This window comes from Catharus ustulatus, chromosome 1, assembly GCF_009819885.2.
Source record: "Catharus ustulatus isolate bCatUst1 chromosome 1, bCatUst1.pri.v2, whole genome shotgun sequence".
NCBI classification, from domain to species: Eukaryota; Metazoa; Chordata; class Aves; order Passeriformes; family Turdidae; genus Catharus; species Catharus ustulatus.
Window position 1 is genome coordinate 100,300,563 of NC_046221.1, and position 14,897 is coordinate 100,315,459.

A 14,897-nucleotide genomic window follows, 5' to 3' on the forward strand; every position below is an offset into this window, starting at 1 on the left:
TCACTGAGTGGGACAGATTAACGTGAACTGTCCCCCGCCCTAAACTCCTGGGAGAGAAAGAGATCCACTCTCCCTCTCTTCTCTTTTCACTGAAATATAACACACATTCGGATCCCAGGGCTCTCAGACAGTCTCAACTGATAGACAGACACATCGAGCTGCTTTTCCTGCTTCAGTTTGTTACTCCTCCTCCTCTTGCCCACGTCACCCTGACAATTACAAATAGGTCTCACACAAACCCATACCTGTCAATCTTTTTAATTGCTTTGTTTTCATTTTTTTCCCTTTCCCAGAGCTAAACAATATGACAAAAAAAAAAAAAAGTCTTAATACAGCACAGCATAAAAGATTCCTCATGTGAGACACGCGTTGAGGGGGTTGTTATTATAATCCACTTGCTAAAGTGCTGTGCAAGACGCATGTGCTGATTTAACTTCAGCAGAGGTCTTCTTCCAGCAAACTTAAAAAGAGAGAAAAAAAAAAAAAAAAAAGAGGCAGGCAGGAGATGATACTTCGCCGTGGCACACGTCTACCCAGCATTGAATTAAAAATGATTTATGGGAGATTACAGTTCATCCTTACTTTAAAATACCAACAGATTGCAGAGCGAGAACTGCAGCATATGAAACATACTGCTAATACATTTTGCACAGTATGTGTCTGGGGATTTATGTAATGTTAGCTGCGAGAACAGAAGGGTTCTTCCCTTTTTTTTTTTTTTTCTTTTTTAAGTAAAGAAAGCAAATAAAACCTACCCAGCTGATTCCTAAAGGAAAACACTTGGAACTGCAGTTTTGTTCTTTTTCGGGCAGAAGGGGATTTTCTTTCTTCTTACTACCGCACAATTAAGCATTGAGATGTTTATACTGGTAGGATGGAGTTAATTCCGGGAACTACACGCGACATCAATGCAACATCTCTATTACATTGCCTCTCTCTACGCAGTTGTACCAAGTTGGGATTGGCGGCTCTATCACAACATGGACTTCGGTCCCTTGACCCAGTTGATTCCCTGAGCAGGTTCCCTCACCCAAACGTAATCTACAGCGAGAGGTGACTATATATATTTTTTCTTTTTTTTTTCTTTAAGAAGAAAGAAAGAAGCAAGGGGGGGAAGGGGAGTGTAAGATTTTTCTGGCAATATCAGGGATCGGGGGAAACCCCTGCGACCCAAGCAAACTGACAGCAGCCTATTACCCTTCCCCTCCCGGCAGGACGGCGACGGCGGGCGGGAAGAGCTTCTCCCGTTTAAATCCCCTCCCGCGGCAGGCGCGGAGCCGCCGCCGCCGCCGTCTCGGGGTTGATTCGTAGCACCTTGCGAGGAAGTGAAACGTTTCGCACGGAAGGGGCGGAGCGTCCGCCCGCGGGCAGCGGCTCCTCGGCGGCGGCTAATAACAACATTAGGAGATTAGCTGCAACTTCTCCCCACTTCTCTAACCTTTCCCGGCCGATAATTTACCGTGCTTTCTTCCTACCTTTTTTTTTTTTTTTTTTTTTTAATTCCTCCCTTTTTTATTTGGTAGGGAGATACCCTCTTTTTGTAAACTAAAGAATGGGGCGGAGGGGATAATCCAAGGCGTTTCTCTCTGTCCGTCTGTCTACCCCCCTTCTCCCCCTCCCCTATTTTTAAACCCCTTAGTCAGAGGCAGGGTGCAAACTAAAAGCCACCACCACCTCCTTTAGGAGATCCTCCGGCCCGCCGCACAGCCGCCTCGCTGGCGAGGCAGGGGCAGGCGCTGGCGGGACGGACGGCCGCGGGAGCGGGCCGGGCTCGCCCTCGGTAGTGCCCGCGGCGGCAGAAGACGAGCGGCTGCTGCAGGGGGACCATCTTGCCGCTGCTCCTCCGGCGGCGTCTCCGTGCGGCAGAGGGGCCGGCTGGGAGGGGAGGGAGAACCTGCTGCCTGGGGCTCTGTTTACGTACACACATAGCTGCGAGCGGGGAGTTTCTCCTGCCGGCGCGTCCTGCGAGCTGCCTGGAGAATCCCGAGCCGGAGCTCTTCCGAGCGGGGCGGGAGAGGAGAGCCGAGGCAGGGCATGAGTTTTAACGCGAAAAGCGGCGCTTTGCTGAGCTCCCGGGCAGCGCGGTGGTGGTGGCGGCAGCAGCCGTCCTGCGCCGCGGCGGCTCCCGCCTGGTCCTGCTTCGGTGGCAGCTGGTCGCGGCCCATCCTGGACATGTCCTACTCCCGTCACTTTCTGGATTTCCAGGGCTCGTCCATCCCCAGCTCCATGAAGAAGCTGGTGGTGACTAAGCTGAGCCAAAACTTCAGGGAAGCGGTCACCCTGCAGCAGGACTCGCCCGTGCCACTCCCGGGAGACGGAGACCTCCTGGTCAGGAACAGGTGAGCCCCCGCCCGCCCCCCCGCGCCCCGGCCCCGCGGCCCCCGCCGACTCCTGGCACCTTGTGGCCTGCTCTCTCCCACATGCTCCCTCACTTCGGAGACCGGCTCCAAAGTTGTACCAGCCGCCATCTGGCGACTGTTAATTTCATTTTATTGTTGTTGTTTTGAACGGCTGGTGCTACAGCTCTGTCACCCTATCCACGTGTGTGGGGGTGACACTTCCTCCTCCTGTGGCGGGGCTGTGTGTGTTCGTCTGTCTGTGCGCGCTGCTCCCGCCGTGCGCCTGCCTGAAGAAAGAGAAACACTCCAGGGCCCCTGTACCAAAGGGGGGCGGGGGGAGGAAGAGGCGAGAGTTACGTTCAATGAGTGCCGAGGAGGGAGCGAGACGGAGGGCAGCGCTCGCCGGCCCCTCCCTGGGGCCTGCCCGGGCTCGTTACACGCACGTAGTGCCCGGGGCGTGAGCGGGTCCCCGGCGCACCCGCACAAGCACCGGGGGACGCTGCTGCACATGCCCCGGCATCGCGGCGTGCGGGCGGGCCTGGCCCGGCCCATGTCTCCTCGGCGCGGCCCCGCACGCCGCTGTCCGGCCTCGCCCCCGCGCAGCCGTGACTCACCGGGCAGGCCGCGGCCGGGCCCGCAGCCCCGGCGCCACCCCCAGCTCTGCGCGCCGAGCCCCGAGGGGGCAGGGCTGCCCTCGGCCTCCCTCGCAGGACGCGGGCCCGCAGTTGGTAGTGGGTTTTAGAGAGGAGCCGGGTCGGGCGAAGAGTGAGGAGGTGACATTTTGCTTAGCATTATACACCGTAAATCCCACGCCCGGCACGGTGACCAGCTCGCCGTGAAATGAAGACTCCGAGGACTAAACGTGCCTCCCCCCACAGCTGTCTCCATAAAACCTGTTTGTTCTCGGTGTCTCCTTCCTAGACGCCGTCCTTCCTAGCGCTAAAACGAATCCTTTTAAAGTTCAGAGGTTTCTCTGCTCACGAGGGGAAGCCGAAACTCCGGGAACTTTGGAGCAGACTGCGTGGCTGGCAGGGGAGAGAGCAGCGCTCTCAGGTTCTTGTCAGCAAGGAAATCGTAGTAACACGTAGTTTGCCATGCTCGCCCTGGGAGCTTAGAGATGTTAAGCAGCAATAAGTTGGCTTGAGAACAATGCTGCGAGGTCTACTAAGGCAGTGTGTGACTGTGCATGTATATGTGACACGTGTGTGTGTGTATGTAGCACACATGTAACGTATGTAACACACAAATACAGGGTGAAGAAGGGATAAGGAGAAAGAGCAGGGACTCTTCCAGGAGCTGGCGAGAAAGCTGCTGTGGCATTTTAATTCGATGCTGACATCTCTCACTAGGATTTCTGAGACCAAAATTCCCTCCAAACCTCAAAAGTTTAAAACACTATGTTGCTGCATCCGCTAATGACTGAAACAGCAATGGCGAGAAACAGCCGTCAGGCTGGAGTTAAATTCTTTTCTGTGGAAGAGGTCAAAAGACTTGAGATACAAGTAGCAAGTACTCTACTTGGGTAATGCAAGGCAGAGTGACATCCTTGTTTCTCAACTCCCCTCCCTCCCACACATGCACTTGGAGTCTTTCTCATCCCACTCCCCTGCCCGCCCTCCTGTAAATTTTTAAAATGTAGTCCTTTTTTTTTTTTTTTTTTTTCTTAAACAACTTCCACTGTAACTCTTCCCTTCTCCCTCTTCTCCCTCCCTTTGCTGGGTGGGCTCCCCGGGTGCTCGGGGGACACACACACTTCATGGTAAAAGGGCTTGTACCACACTCAAGGCAGGAGCTGGTCCACAGATTCAGTCAGGCAATTGCTGAGCTTTAACACATCAGCCTGTTACAAACATGTTCCTCTACTCGTACACATGCATGAGTGGGGATGAAGGGGAGGAAGAGGTAAGTGAGGAGGAAGTCTAGTTGTAGAGTTCATACATTTTGTATTATTTGTGGCATTTCTTCTCTCTTTACTGTTCATTTCTGAGGAATATCACAGAAGACACAATTATATTCGCTGTATACAAGCTGCAGCAGGAAGCAAGTTGTGAATGTTTCCCCTTCTCTCTGTCACTCAGGGGAAGGACTATCCCATCCTGAAAGGATGAGTCCCTGACTATTTAGTTTTTAAAAAAAACCAAACAACCGAGCTCAAATACAACTATACATTTTCTAATAGGTAGAAGCATATAATTAAAAACAAAACAGTGAAAGACTTGGGTTCCAAGAGGGCATTTACAGATTTGTTCATTTTAGTCCCAGTCACACCCATGAATAGTATTAATTGCTTTGAGCTCTTCATGCAAAACAGTCCTCATTCACCACAATAAAATCTGGTTTGGTATTTATGGGAATAGGAAATTAAGATCTGTGTCTGGATAGATATTTTAAAATAAGATGCAGTTATGGGAAACTTTCTTCTGCTTTAGAGAACTATTCTACGTTTTTATGCACAAAAAAATAACCCATCTTTTACTCAAAAATTTTTCAAAACTAAAAATTAAGCTATTATTTTTTACTTTGATTCTGTATAGGCGAGAAAGGGGAAGGGAAAAGGTGATAAATCCTTAATGAAACCATTTAAGTTTTGTACGTCCATTTGTCCTGTTTTCCGGGGGTGGGGGGGAAAGAGGGATGGGTGTGGAAGTAAGGGTTTTCCATTTCATTGCAGGAGAAGGGCCCAATGGCTGTGAAGGTTTGGTCCTTCTTAAAGTTGTTGGGGGATTTTGGAGATTTTCTTGATGAAGTGACACATTTCATTGCCAAAATACCTGTAAAGATTTACTTTTGGACGGGAAGATGGGAACAAAGTTTATAGAAAAGGGAGTAAGAGGGATTGAGAAAGTTTCTCTTTCTGAACCAGAGGACTAAAGGGATCACAGTGGGAAAAGTGGAGGGCTATTCCTGCTGGGTGTTTGGTCTAAATAATGTTTTTCTTGCGTAGTATTGGTTTGGATGACTTTGTTTTGTCTGTGTTTAAGGCTGTGATGCTGGTTTTCGGTGTCTCACTCTTTGTTGTGGTACACAAAACAGCGTTTCTTCCCCTCGGCAGCGTCCTCCTGTTTTCTATAATAAACAGTGTGAGGGGTTTCAACACTGCTGAGTATAAATAAAACGGGTGACTCAGTGTGCATAATTATTTTGAGAAAAGACAATCTCAGGCTTTTTTCACACCCTGCCTCAGGTTTGCATCTTGAATGTAAGGGACAAAACTCAACTAGAAACTTCTAAATTGAAGAATAGATTTAAAGTAAGAAAGTGAATGAAGGCAGCATAAAAGATCTGGAAAGGGTCTTAAAACCCACCAGCACCCCAAGTAAATGTTACTTTTGTGCTGTCTACTTTTCTCAGTTTTAGTAAACTGATCTTCAACTTGTAATTTGTACTTTTTCCTACTTTTAAAAGCAAAGTAATCTGTGAAACTGCATGTACATCCTACCACTTCACTTCTGTCAGCTAGAATGACAAGGCAAATTAGACACTATGTTTTAGTCCAGACGGGTGCGTATGATCGTTTTAATATGCAAGGAGTATAGGAGACTAAACAATCTTTAAAAAAAAAAAAGTGTGTGTTGGGGGGGGGAGTGGGGAAGAAAAGCCCCTACAATGCGACCATGAGTTTTGAGTTTGCACACAATAAAAAGGAGGTTTAAAAAAAAAAGGGGGGGTGGGGGGGAAGGGCTAGACGGCTAGGCTGCGTTGATTAATCATGATGAACCCAGAAACGCAGGGAGGATCATTTCCCGTGGCACAGCAGTCCCTCAGAGACGGGGCGGGAGCGGGTGCGTGTACACGCGTGTCCGTGTGTGTGAGTGCGGGGGGCGGGCGCAGCCCCAGCCCCGCGCAGAGCCCGCATCCCCTGCCCGGCGTGGCGCGGAGCAGCCGGGCAGCTCCAACTTGCGCCGCGGGCCCCGCAGCCGCACGCACAAGTTGCAGTGCGGCCCGGGCGGGGAAGGAAGGGTTCGCATCCTCTCCGCTGCAGAACAAAAACAGCGGTGCCTGTGCTGGAGCCCCGCTCGGCAGGCACCTGGCCCCCCGCACCACTTGCCCCTTCCCCGCTCGCAAAGTTTTTGTCCTCAGAGCGTTTGTTGTTCTACCTGCCTTTGTGCTCCGGCCGCCGCCGTGCAGCGCCGAGAAGGGGAAGGTCTTAAAAACACGGGGGCTTGTTCTGCAGTGGCTGCGCTGCCTGCCCCTGCCGGGGTGCGCTGCCCCGGCCGCGGGCACGGCTGCTCCGCATCCCACCAGGGCAGACGCGCGCCGGGAGCGTGGGGAGGGAGGCTGAGCCCAGCGGGGAGCCGGGACCTCCCTTGGGGCTGGGGCGGGGGAGAGCGGGAGCCCCGGGCTGGCCTCGCAGCCGCCGAGAGCCCCGGCTCCGCACCGGGCTCTCACCCCCTCTGCCCTGCCCAAAGTTGGGGTGTAAGAGCGGGAGGAGGCTGTGCAGCGCCGGCACGTCTCGCCTAGCGCCCGAGGGACACGGTTTGTGTCTCCGAAGCTGCAACTCCGTTACCAATTTTTGTACATCTTTTAGCACTCCTCTACGGGAGTCACCGCAAAGCAGGGTAATAGAAGAGTTTTTCTATCTGCGGACAAGACGTAGGCATTTTTTGTTGCGCCAGAGCGGCGAGTTAAAGGCAGGATTACCGAGAGCTACAGTCCTATTTTTTTGCATGGATATGTTTACGCTTACATGTCTTTTTATACATAACATTGGTGAAAGTTTGAAGGTCCCCATGCTGTAAAGAATGAAGAATATGAAAAGGAGCAAAGCGGTTTTAGTTCTCCTTGCTCTGTATGCAAGCAGTTTAAAACTACACACACATACGAGCTGAGCTTGTTGCTAACTGCAACAATTAAAAGTGCACTGTTTGCCTACTTCTGCAGCTTTCGCATGGTGTCAAGTACAACTTTTAGGTTGTCACACACATAGTAACAGTCCTGGCGTTTGCTGTTTCGTGTTTCTTTCTTACATTTTCCAGTTAGCCAAAACCTTTCTCAGTCTCTCTTGTCTTGCCTATGTAAAGATAGTTATGTAAAAAAAATAGTCTTTGCATTTGAGCTAGATCATAACTTTGTTCTAGGCATCATCTCCTAGCGCTTAATCAAGTTGTGAGAATATCTCTATCTTTCCCTAAAAAAAAAAAAATACCATCCATTTTCACCTGTTAGAGGTCAGTAGGACTTGATATTCAGTTTCATAATTTTACTCCTTCTATGCAAGGTTGTTTTGATGTGTTGCAAGTAATTTATATAAAGAAAAATATTTTAACATTGACATTAGCTACATCAAAAGGCAAATTTGCTGTAGTGACTCCATCAATTAAAAAGTACTTGCCTACAGTAACATGACCTTGCAAATGACATCGATAGTTAATATGATCATTAGTCATTAACAGTATTATTATATTCAAAAATATTAATTTGTTGCCAGAATCCACATATTTACCGCTCTGCATGTTTCATTCTTCTGTGTTTTCATGTCCTGTATGAAGTGGTCAATTAATTTTCATGCTTTAATCTTCTACAGATTTATTTTCAGCTTGTTTAGCTTGGTCAAGTGGACCTAAGGAAAATACAAGGGATTTTGTTTTGTTTTGGGTTTGGGTTTTACTTTTTGTAGCTTCTTGTTGTTTCTTTTTGTTTAGAAAATTTGTCTGCAAATCTAGAATAACAGAATGGAACCTATGAAAGTCTGTTGAAAGTAATCTTTGGAGTGTACTCAATTATTCAAATACACAGATAATCAGAACAAATCTTGTACTTATCCCACAAATTTAAATATAAGATTTCTCATACAATGAAAACTCGGTAAGGAGTAAATCTCTTTAATACATTTTTGTTTTCTTCTAGATTTGTCGGCATTAATGCATCTGATATAAACTACTCAGCTGGTCGATATGACGCCTCAGTTAAACCCCCCTTTGATATAGGCTTTGAAGGTGTCGGTGAAGTGGTAGCGTTAGGACTCAGTGCTAGTGCAGATTTCACAGTGGGTCAAGCTGTGGCCTATGTGAAAGCAGGTTCCTTTGCTGAATACACAGTTGTGTCTGCCAGACAAGCAGTCCCTCTACCCTCAGTGAAACCCGAGTTTCTCACTTTAATGGTAAGTGGCGCAACTGCATACCTCAGTTTGAAAGAGCTGGGAGACCTGTCTGAAGGCAAGAAGGTTCTGGTGACAGCAGCAGCTGGAGGAACGGGCCAGTTTGCTGTGCAGCTTGCAAAGAAGGCAAAATGCCATGTAATTGGAACCTGCTCCAGTGATGAAAAGGGTGGCTTTCTGAAATCCATTGGCTGTGACCGTACCATCAACTATAAAACTGAAAATGTCGAATCTGTGCTGAGGAAGGACTACCCCGAAGGTGTGGATGTGGTGTATGAATCTGTTGGGGGAAAGATGTTTGACTTGGCTCTCAATGCCTTGGCTATCAAAGGGTGCCTGATAGTTATTGGGTTTATCACTGGCTACCAAAGCCCCACTGGCCTCCAGCCCGTTAAAGCAGAGTTATTGCCAGCAAAACTATTGAAGAAGTCTGCTAGCATCCGGGGTTTCTTCTTGAACCATTACCTTTCTGACTACAAAATGGCTCTGCAGCATTTGCTCAAGATGTATGAAAGAGGAGACCTGGTTTGTGAGGTGGACTTTGGAGACATGTCTCCGGAGGGCAAGTTCACTGGCTTGGAATCTGTATTCCGTGCTGTAGATTACATGTACATGGGAAAAAACATTGGAAAAATTGTAGTTGAATTACCTCACTCTGTCAACAGTAAGCTGTAAAAACAGAACAATGATATAAATCAGAAGCGAGAAAATAGGCACTTTATGCTTCAGATTTACTAGAAACAATTTCTTTTTTTAAGCTTAGTAATGGATATTATATTAAAAAACAGCATTAAAGTGTTAATAAAAAGGGATGGGTTTGTTGTTTTTTTTTGTTTTGTTTTGTTTTTATTTTCTTTAAAGTGTTTAAATCAGTGGCTGTAGCAGGGACATAATAGGCCTGTGTTTGATACTGTCACTTAGGTTAGCATGAGACAAGAACATTGTTCTTGACAGAATAAGTCTTGATGCAGAGGCAGATTTAGTCTGTCAACCTGATTTGATAAGACTTCATATGTAGTTCAGCTCAGAAAAAAAAATCTTTTAGCGATTTTGATTCCCTGATTTAAAAATAAAATTGTTAGAACAAGAATAAGTAAAGAGTTGTATCTTTGGGTTGCTCTATTAATCTTTTGAAGTTTCTGGGAAAAAAAATGCTCTTGATTTTCTGTCACAAACATGATAATCATAATTCAGTTGCATCATGGATCATAGTAATATTCCTTGACTGGTTACACAGGGAAATTTATCCTCCAATTTTGACATGTCAGTAATATTAAGCAACTTGACTTTTTTTTTTTAATCCTGTCTTTCATAACTAAAAACAACTGCGCAATTTTCTTTTAAATCTTTAACTATAAGTTACAATGTAGTCTCATTTTGTTGCCATTTCATTTTCTACTGCTGCTGTTTATTGTCCAGTCTCCCTTTTAGTCAGTATTTAAAGATTATTGGAATGGGATTTTAAGCCATGTTCATGTGTGTTCAGGCCCTGTATATTTCTTTGATGATTAAATAAAGTTTTATAAGCTATTTAAATATTTGTGGCATTTATTTATAATTCCATGTTTCTTGCTGTCTAGCTCTTTCTCAGTTTTTCAGAGTTATTTGACTGATCATTCTTGAAGGGACTTCATATAATCAGGCTACTACTTTTACCAAATACTGCTTCTGCAGAAGCTCTGTTACAAAGAGCAGGACCATTTTAAATCTATAGTCACAATACCTGGTACATATGCTGATGCTCAGCCATAGATTCTCTAGCGGGTGCAGTTAAAGGGTTTTGTAAAGTTTCAAAAATTCTTCCTCACTTAGTGGATATTATTAATGGTGCATACAGTGGGGATTCCAGCTAGAAGCATAATATTTTCCAGAACAATAAAATACTTGAAACTGCTTGGTCTACGTCTTTTTTTCCATAGCAAACTTCGAAGATCTTAAAGGCCAATTTTGCCACATCTTTTGAAGTTGCATTCATTTGTATTCAGTTGAAGAGATGGAAATTTCCTAAGATCATATGCCTCATAATAAACATAATGATAGACTGATAATGTCTAGGACTTAAAGGAAAAAATCCCATGTAAACTTAATTTTAGGTCATTATTCAGGAGTGACTGTACACAACATTTTGGATTGTAACGCAGGAAAACATGCATTTTATTCAGTAATGCAAACAGAAATATATGTTTAATTTTGATTTAGTGCATTCTTAATATAAATTTTTAGTACATATGTCATTAGCATCATAAAAAATTGTGTACAGTGGAGAGGTGTTCCTTTCTTGGGCCATGCATGACAAATAGGTTTAATCTCAATTTGGTGGATTTTGGGGAAAGGCAGAATGGATTGAGTCTCTGTGACCATTTTTCTCTTTTACTCAAGGTGAGCATCAAACTGCCATGATTTTTGTTTTAAGTAAGATCTGCTGTTAGAGACATATTTCCTCTTTCATTGCTGATAACACAAATATTGTGCTGTGTTTGTGTTTCGCATAATTAGAGAGGTCTATTGGCCTTCCAGCTGAATGCTAGAAGGATGCAAACACTCAAGTAACATACAGAGCATGCAAAGTCCTCAGCATTTTATTCCTAGGCATGTGATGTCTTTTCTTGGTCAGGGATAAGGTGAAGTTCTTGGTCGTTAAATGCTTCTTAAAAAACCAACATAATTTGGGATATACTGTGGCGAAACTTAAAAAACCACAATTGGTTACATCTGTGATACATACAGAAGTGTTGCATGAGTAACAATTCTTTCAAATTAAATTCCTGAAGTCAAATGCCAAAACCATCCAAGTGGCCCAATTTTCAGATGTGTTGATCACTGTCAGTTCAATAGATTTGGTGTTTCTGAGGCAGTGAATTCCATATGTTTTTGTCGTAAAAAATTCTTCCTGTAACAGGATTCTGTTTGGACATACATTCCACTTTCTTTTTAATATGTTACTTCATATATAACATTGCATAATGCAACTGCCCCAGGCTTCTTCACTGATCAAAACAGGGGAAGAGAGGAGCCTTTGGAGGTTTCACACATATATATTCAGATATGACATGTTGTTCATTTTAATTTTGGCTTCAGATTGTTGTTTAGCACTTTCATACTGATCACAGCATTAATAAAAGGCTTACATTTGTTATATGCATAACTTGGATTGCCAATTTCATACAAATTTCATAGCCCTTTTGGTGTTTAGGTAGCTATGGTCATTGGAATTGTCTTTTTCATCAAATGTTTATGTTAAGCTGAAGGTGTAGCTCAGGGTCAGTATAACTCTTCCATGAATGAATATGGAATGAAGAAGTAATTTTTGTTTTTAAGAGACGACTTCTATGCTTTAAATTGCTGAAAGAGACCAATTTAATATTGATGGAGAGAGGGCAAAAAGTATTTCTCAAACATGCAGATAAGACCTTTTTGATGAGTTTCATAATGAAATTTGGCTTGCAGCAGGGGGAAAAACCCCAACTTCTCTTTATTTAAAAGTACATTCTGCAAACTTACAGTTGTAGGAGCAGGGCTGCCTTTGAATAAGTAAGTTGGGATGGATTTAAATAATGTTTAAATATTAGATGCCTAGGAAAATGTATATGGCATGCACACACTGAGAGGTTTAAATGATGATAGGACATTGAACATACAAGGAAAAGAAATACTGTAGAGTCACAGCAAGGGATTAATAACAATACACTTAATATGCTTGCAAAAAAGGTGTATTAAAAGCTGTGTGCACAGTGGGGACTTAAATGATTAAAAATAATAATACATTTGCCTTGGAAGTACTAAGTATACTATATGTAGAGAGCAGGGATTTAAATAATAATACTATTAATAATAGCAGCGCATTGAGATGTGGTTGCTAGCACTACATCCTAATTTTACCTTTCTAAATGAATTTGCTACAGAGGAATCTGGCATTGTTTGCTGAGGCTAATAACCAAATTTCCCTTCCCTACACACATATGCTTCCATGGAAAAATAACAAAGAACTAGATGAAGAGCTGGCTTTTTTCCTGAGTCTGTCACATGTGTGCATACGCACGCGCACACGGACACACACGTACTCACTCGCTCTCTCCTGGCTTGCAACCCTCAGCACATTTTACAGATATGCTTCCTACTTAATTGCTATGCTGGATTCTCCTAATACCTTTTTGAATCAAGTTGAGTTTCTACCAAGCAATAGTTCACTGTATGTTTGTATGCGTGCAAATGTGTGTAATGTATATACACATGAAGTGTATATTTAGTAAGTGGTTATGAACAACTGCTGTGTCATGTAAATACAGATAATTGCAATCTCTCAAGGAAAAGTTTGCAGTAGTGTTTGCAGATATTATATATATTCCTACTTCTGTCTGAGGAGTAAAGAAATTTCTCTGCTGAATAGCTGTTAGTATCTATTTTACAAGATTTACTCATTTTCAGGTACCTAATGTAGCTGCTAGCATGCATGCACGACAATACAATTTATATGGTAAATGGAACCAAATAATGGCTTCACTGAATGTTATGGCTGCACTGAAGGGAAATGTCACGGTAAATAGCTGCCAAATTATGGATCATGCCGAAGTGTCACAACTGCACTAAAGACAAATAGCACTAGAGGCTATTGCCACTGTGACGCTTTTGAGTTATGAAGAAGAGGAGCAGCCTGATGTGAGCCTCTTTGTGTCCTCATTATAGCAAAGGGTTACTGGTGCAGTGTACAAGAAAACCTAGTCCTACGTGGTGGCTAGTTATTAATCTGTTCTTTTCGAATCTAACAGCTGTAGCAAACCAGAAAATCTTTTCCCTGCTTTATGAATACATATAAACACACACAAACAAAGAAAAACCTGCAGGTTTTATGAATGTAAATGTGTACGGGAAATGACTAGTAATGGAAAAATGTTGTAATAAAATAATCTAATCAAAGAATATTATTAAATTTAATATCGTATGTGTCTGAAAGCTTTAGTTGCTTCTTATGCAGATAGATGTGTGAAATATAAGCAATAATGCACTTTCTCTCTTTGTAAAGACTTGAGTAGTAAGGACATTACCAACTAAATTGCTTCTTCTAAACTGAAGTGTGTCCCGGTTTCTTTCATTTTAATGGGAGGGTAATAAAGATGAAAGACTAACATTTTAACTGATGGATCCCTTAAGCTACAGAATAGAAATTTATTATGTTTTGAGGGAATATGCTAAATGCTGAAATGTGGAAAGAAGCAGGGAAATCCCAGGTAAAATAAAAGCAATGTAACCTCTTTTTTCATTGTTATTTTTATGACATACTTTTATGAATGGAAAACTACATACTGCTCTTACTTAAACTGAGAAAATAACACTGATCTTTCTTTTGAGATAAAAAAATGGGGGAGTTACTTGGAAAAAAAAAAGATTTGGAAATGGAGGGACATTGCTCAGCAAGTGGCCGCTTCTCTCTACGATCACTTTTCAAACCCTGCCTGCAGTGTTCAGGGAAGTGAGTTTGATGCTCTGCACACTATTGTACACACCACAAACGTACCATCCATAACACAGCACAATTGTCAGTTGCTGTTTTACAGAGGGGCCGGGGCTGAACAATCATGGTGGATAAATTACTTTTCTATTCTACAGCAAGTGGCTTTCCTACCATGTGAAGCTTAAGGTCATTGGCAGGGCAGCGAGGGGGAAGCTTATATATTAGTTAAAACTAATGCACTAATAGTGTTCAGATAGAGGAACTAAATCAATTAATTAAAGCTAGGTTTATTCTTCAGGATGGGGTGGGGGGGGATGACTTGGAGAGTTATTGTACCAGGAGACACGCATGTATATGGATGTGTATGTATTTTGCCTTCTTACTACTCCACTTGCTACAATATTCCTGTAGATGATCTGGTTATTTTTTTCTTTTGTTCTTTAAAGTCTGCATTAAAACATTCATAATTCATGACTGAAGAAATTCAGATTTCAGAAATAAGAAAATATTCTCCAAAGATTTTAAAACTTTAGTAATAGAATCTGCTTACAATTTTTACGGTGTAGTCTAAGGGGGGAGGGGAAGAAAAACCTGTCAAAAATTAGGTAGAACATCCTTGAATGGCAATTAGCGTGCCCAGAATTTGTTTTATGTGCAATGCAGTTGCAAGTAGCTGCTTCTTATTAAATGAAAATCCTGTATTATGTACTTCAGGAACATTCCAACTAATGAGTATGTAATGTCCTTAGTGTAACACAGAACTTCTTTTTGTGTTCACAACCACAAAATGCTGGAAACTTGACAAATGATATCATTTAAGACAGATGCCTGCCTTAGGGACCTGTTTTTTGGCTTCCTGTTTCTGGTTTTTATTTCAATAACATTTGTAATTGCCACAGGATCTGTACCTGTGTAGTGTTTTAACTCCTTCACATATGCCCGAATGCATTAACTCCTTGGGTAGGTACCCGGGATTTTTTTTTTTTTTTTCCTTTTTCCTCCCCAGCTGGTG

At 43.5% G+C, this 14,897-nt stretch overlaps 1 protein-coding gene across 3 annotated transcripts in view; it reads left to right on the forward strand.

The window, feature by feature from the left end:
- Positions 1-782: 782 nt before the first annotated feature.
- Positions 783-14,897, forward strand: part of ZADH2 (zinc binding alcohol dehydrogenase domain containing 2) — a 35,421-nt gene continuing 21,306 nt past the window's right edge. Inside the window, exons 1-3 of one of the 3 annotated variants that reach the window (XM_033081435.2) lie at positions 783-1,053; positions 2,206-2,339; positions 8,187-9,972. In XM_033081435.2, coding sequence (XP_032937326.1) covers positions 2,227-2,339; positions 8,187-9,111 — 1,038 coding nt within the window. In that variant the 5' untranslated portion in view covers positions 783-1,053; positions 2,206-2,226 and the 3' untranslated portion in view covers positions 9,112-9,972. Of the gene's footprint in view, positions 1,054-1,245; positions 2,340-8,186; positions 9,973-14,897 lie in introns of those variants that run through there. The other 2 variants (XM_033081428.2, XR_006163134.1) reach the window with 2 other exon arrangements.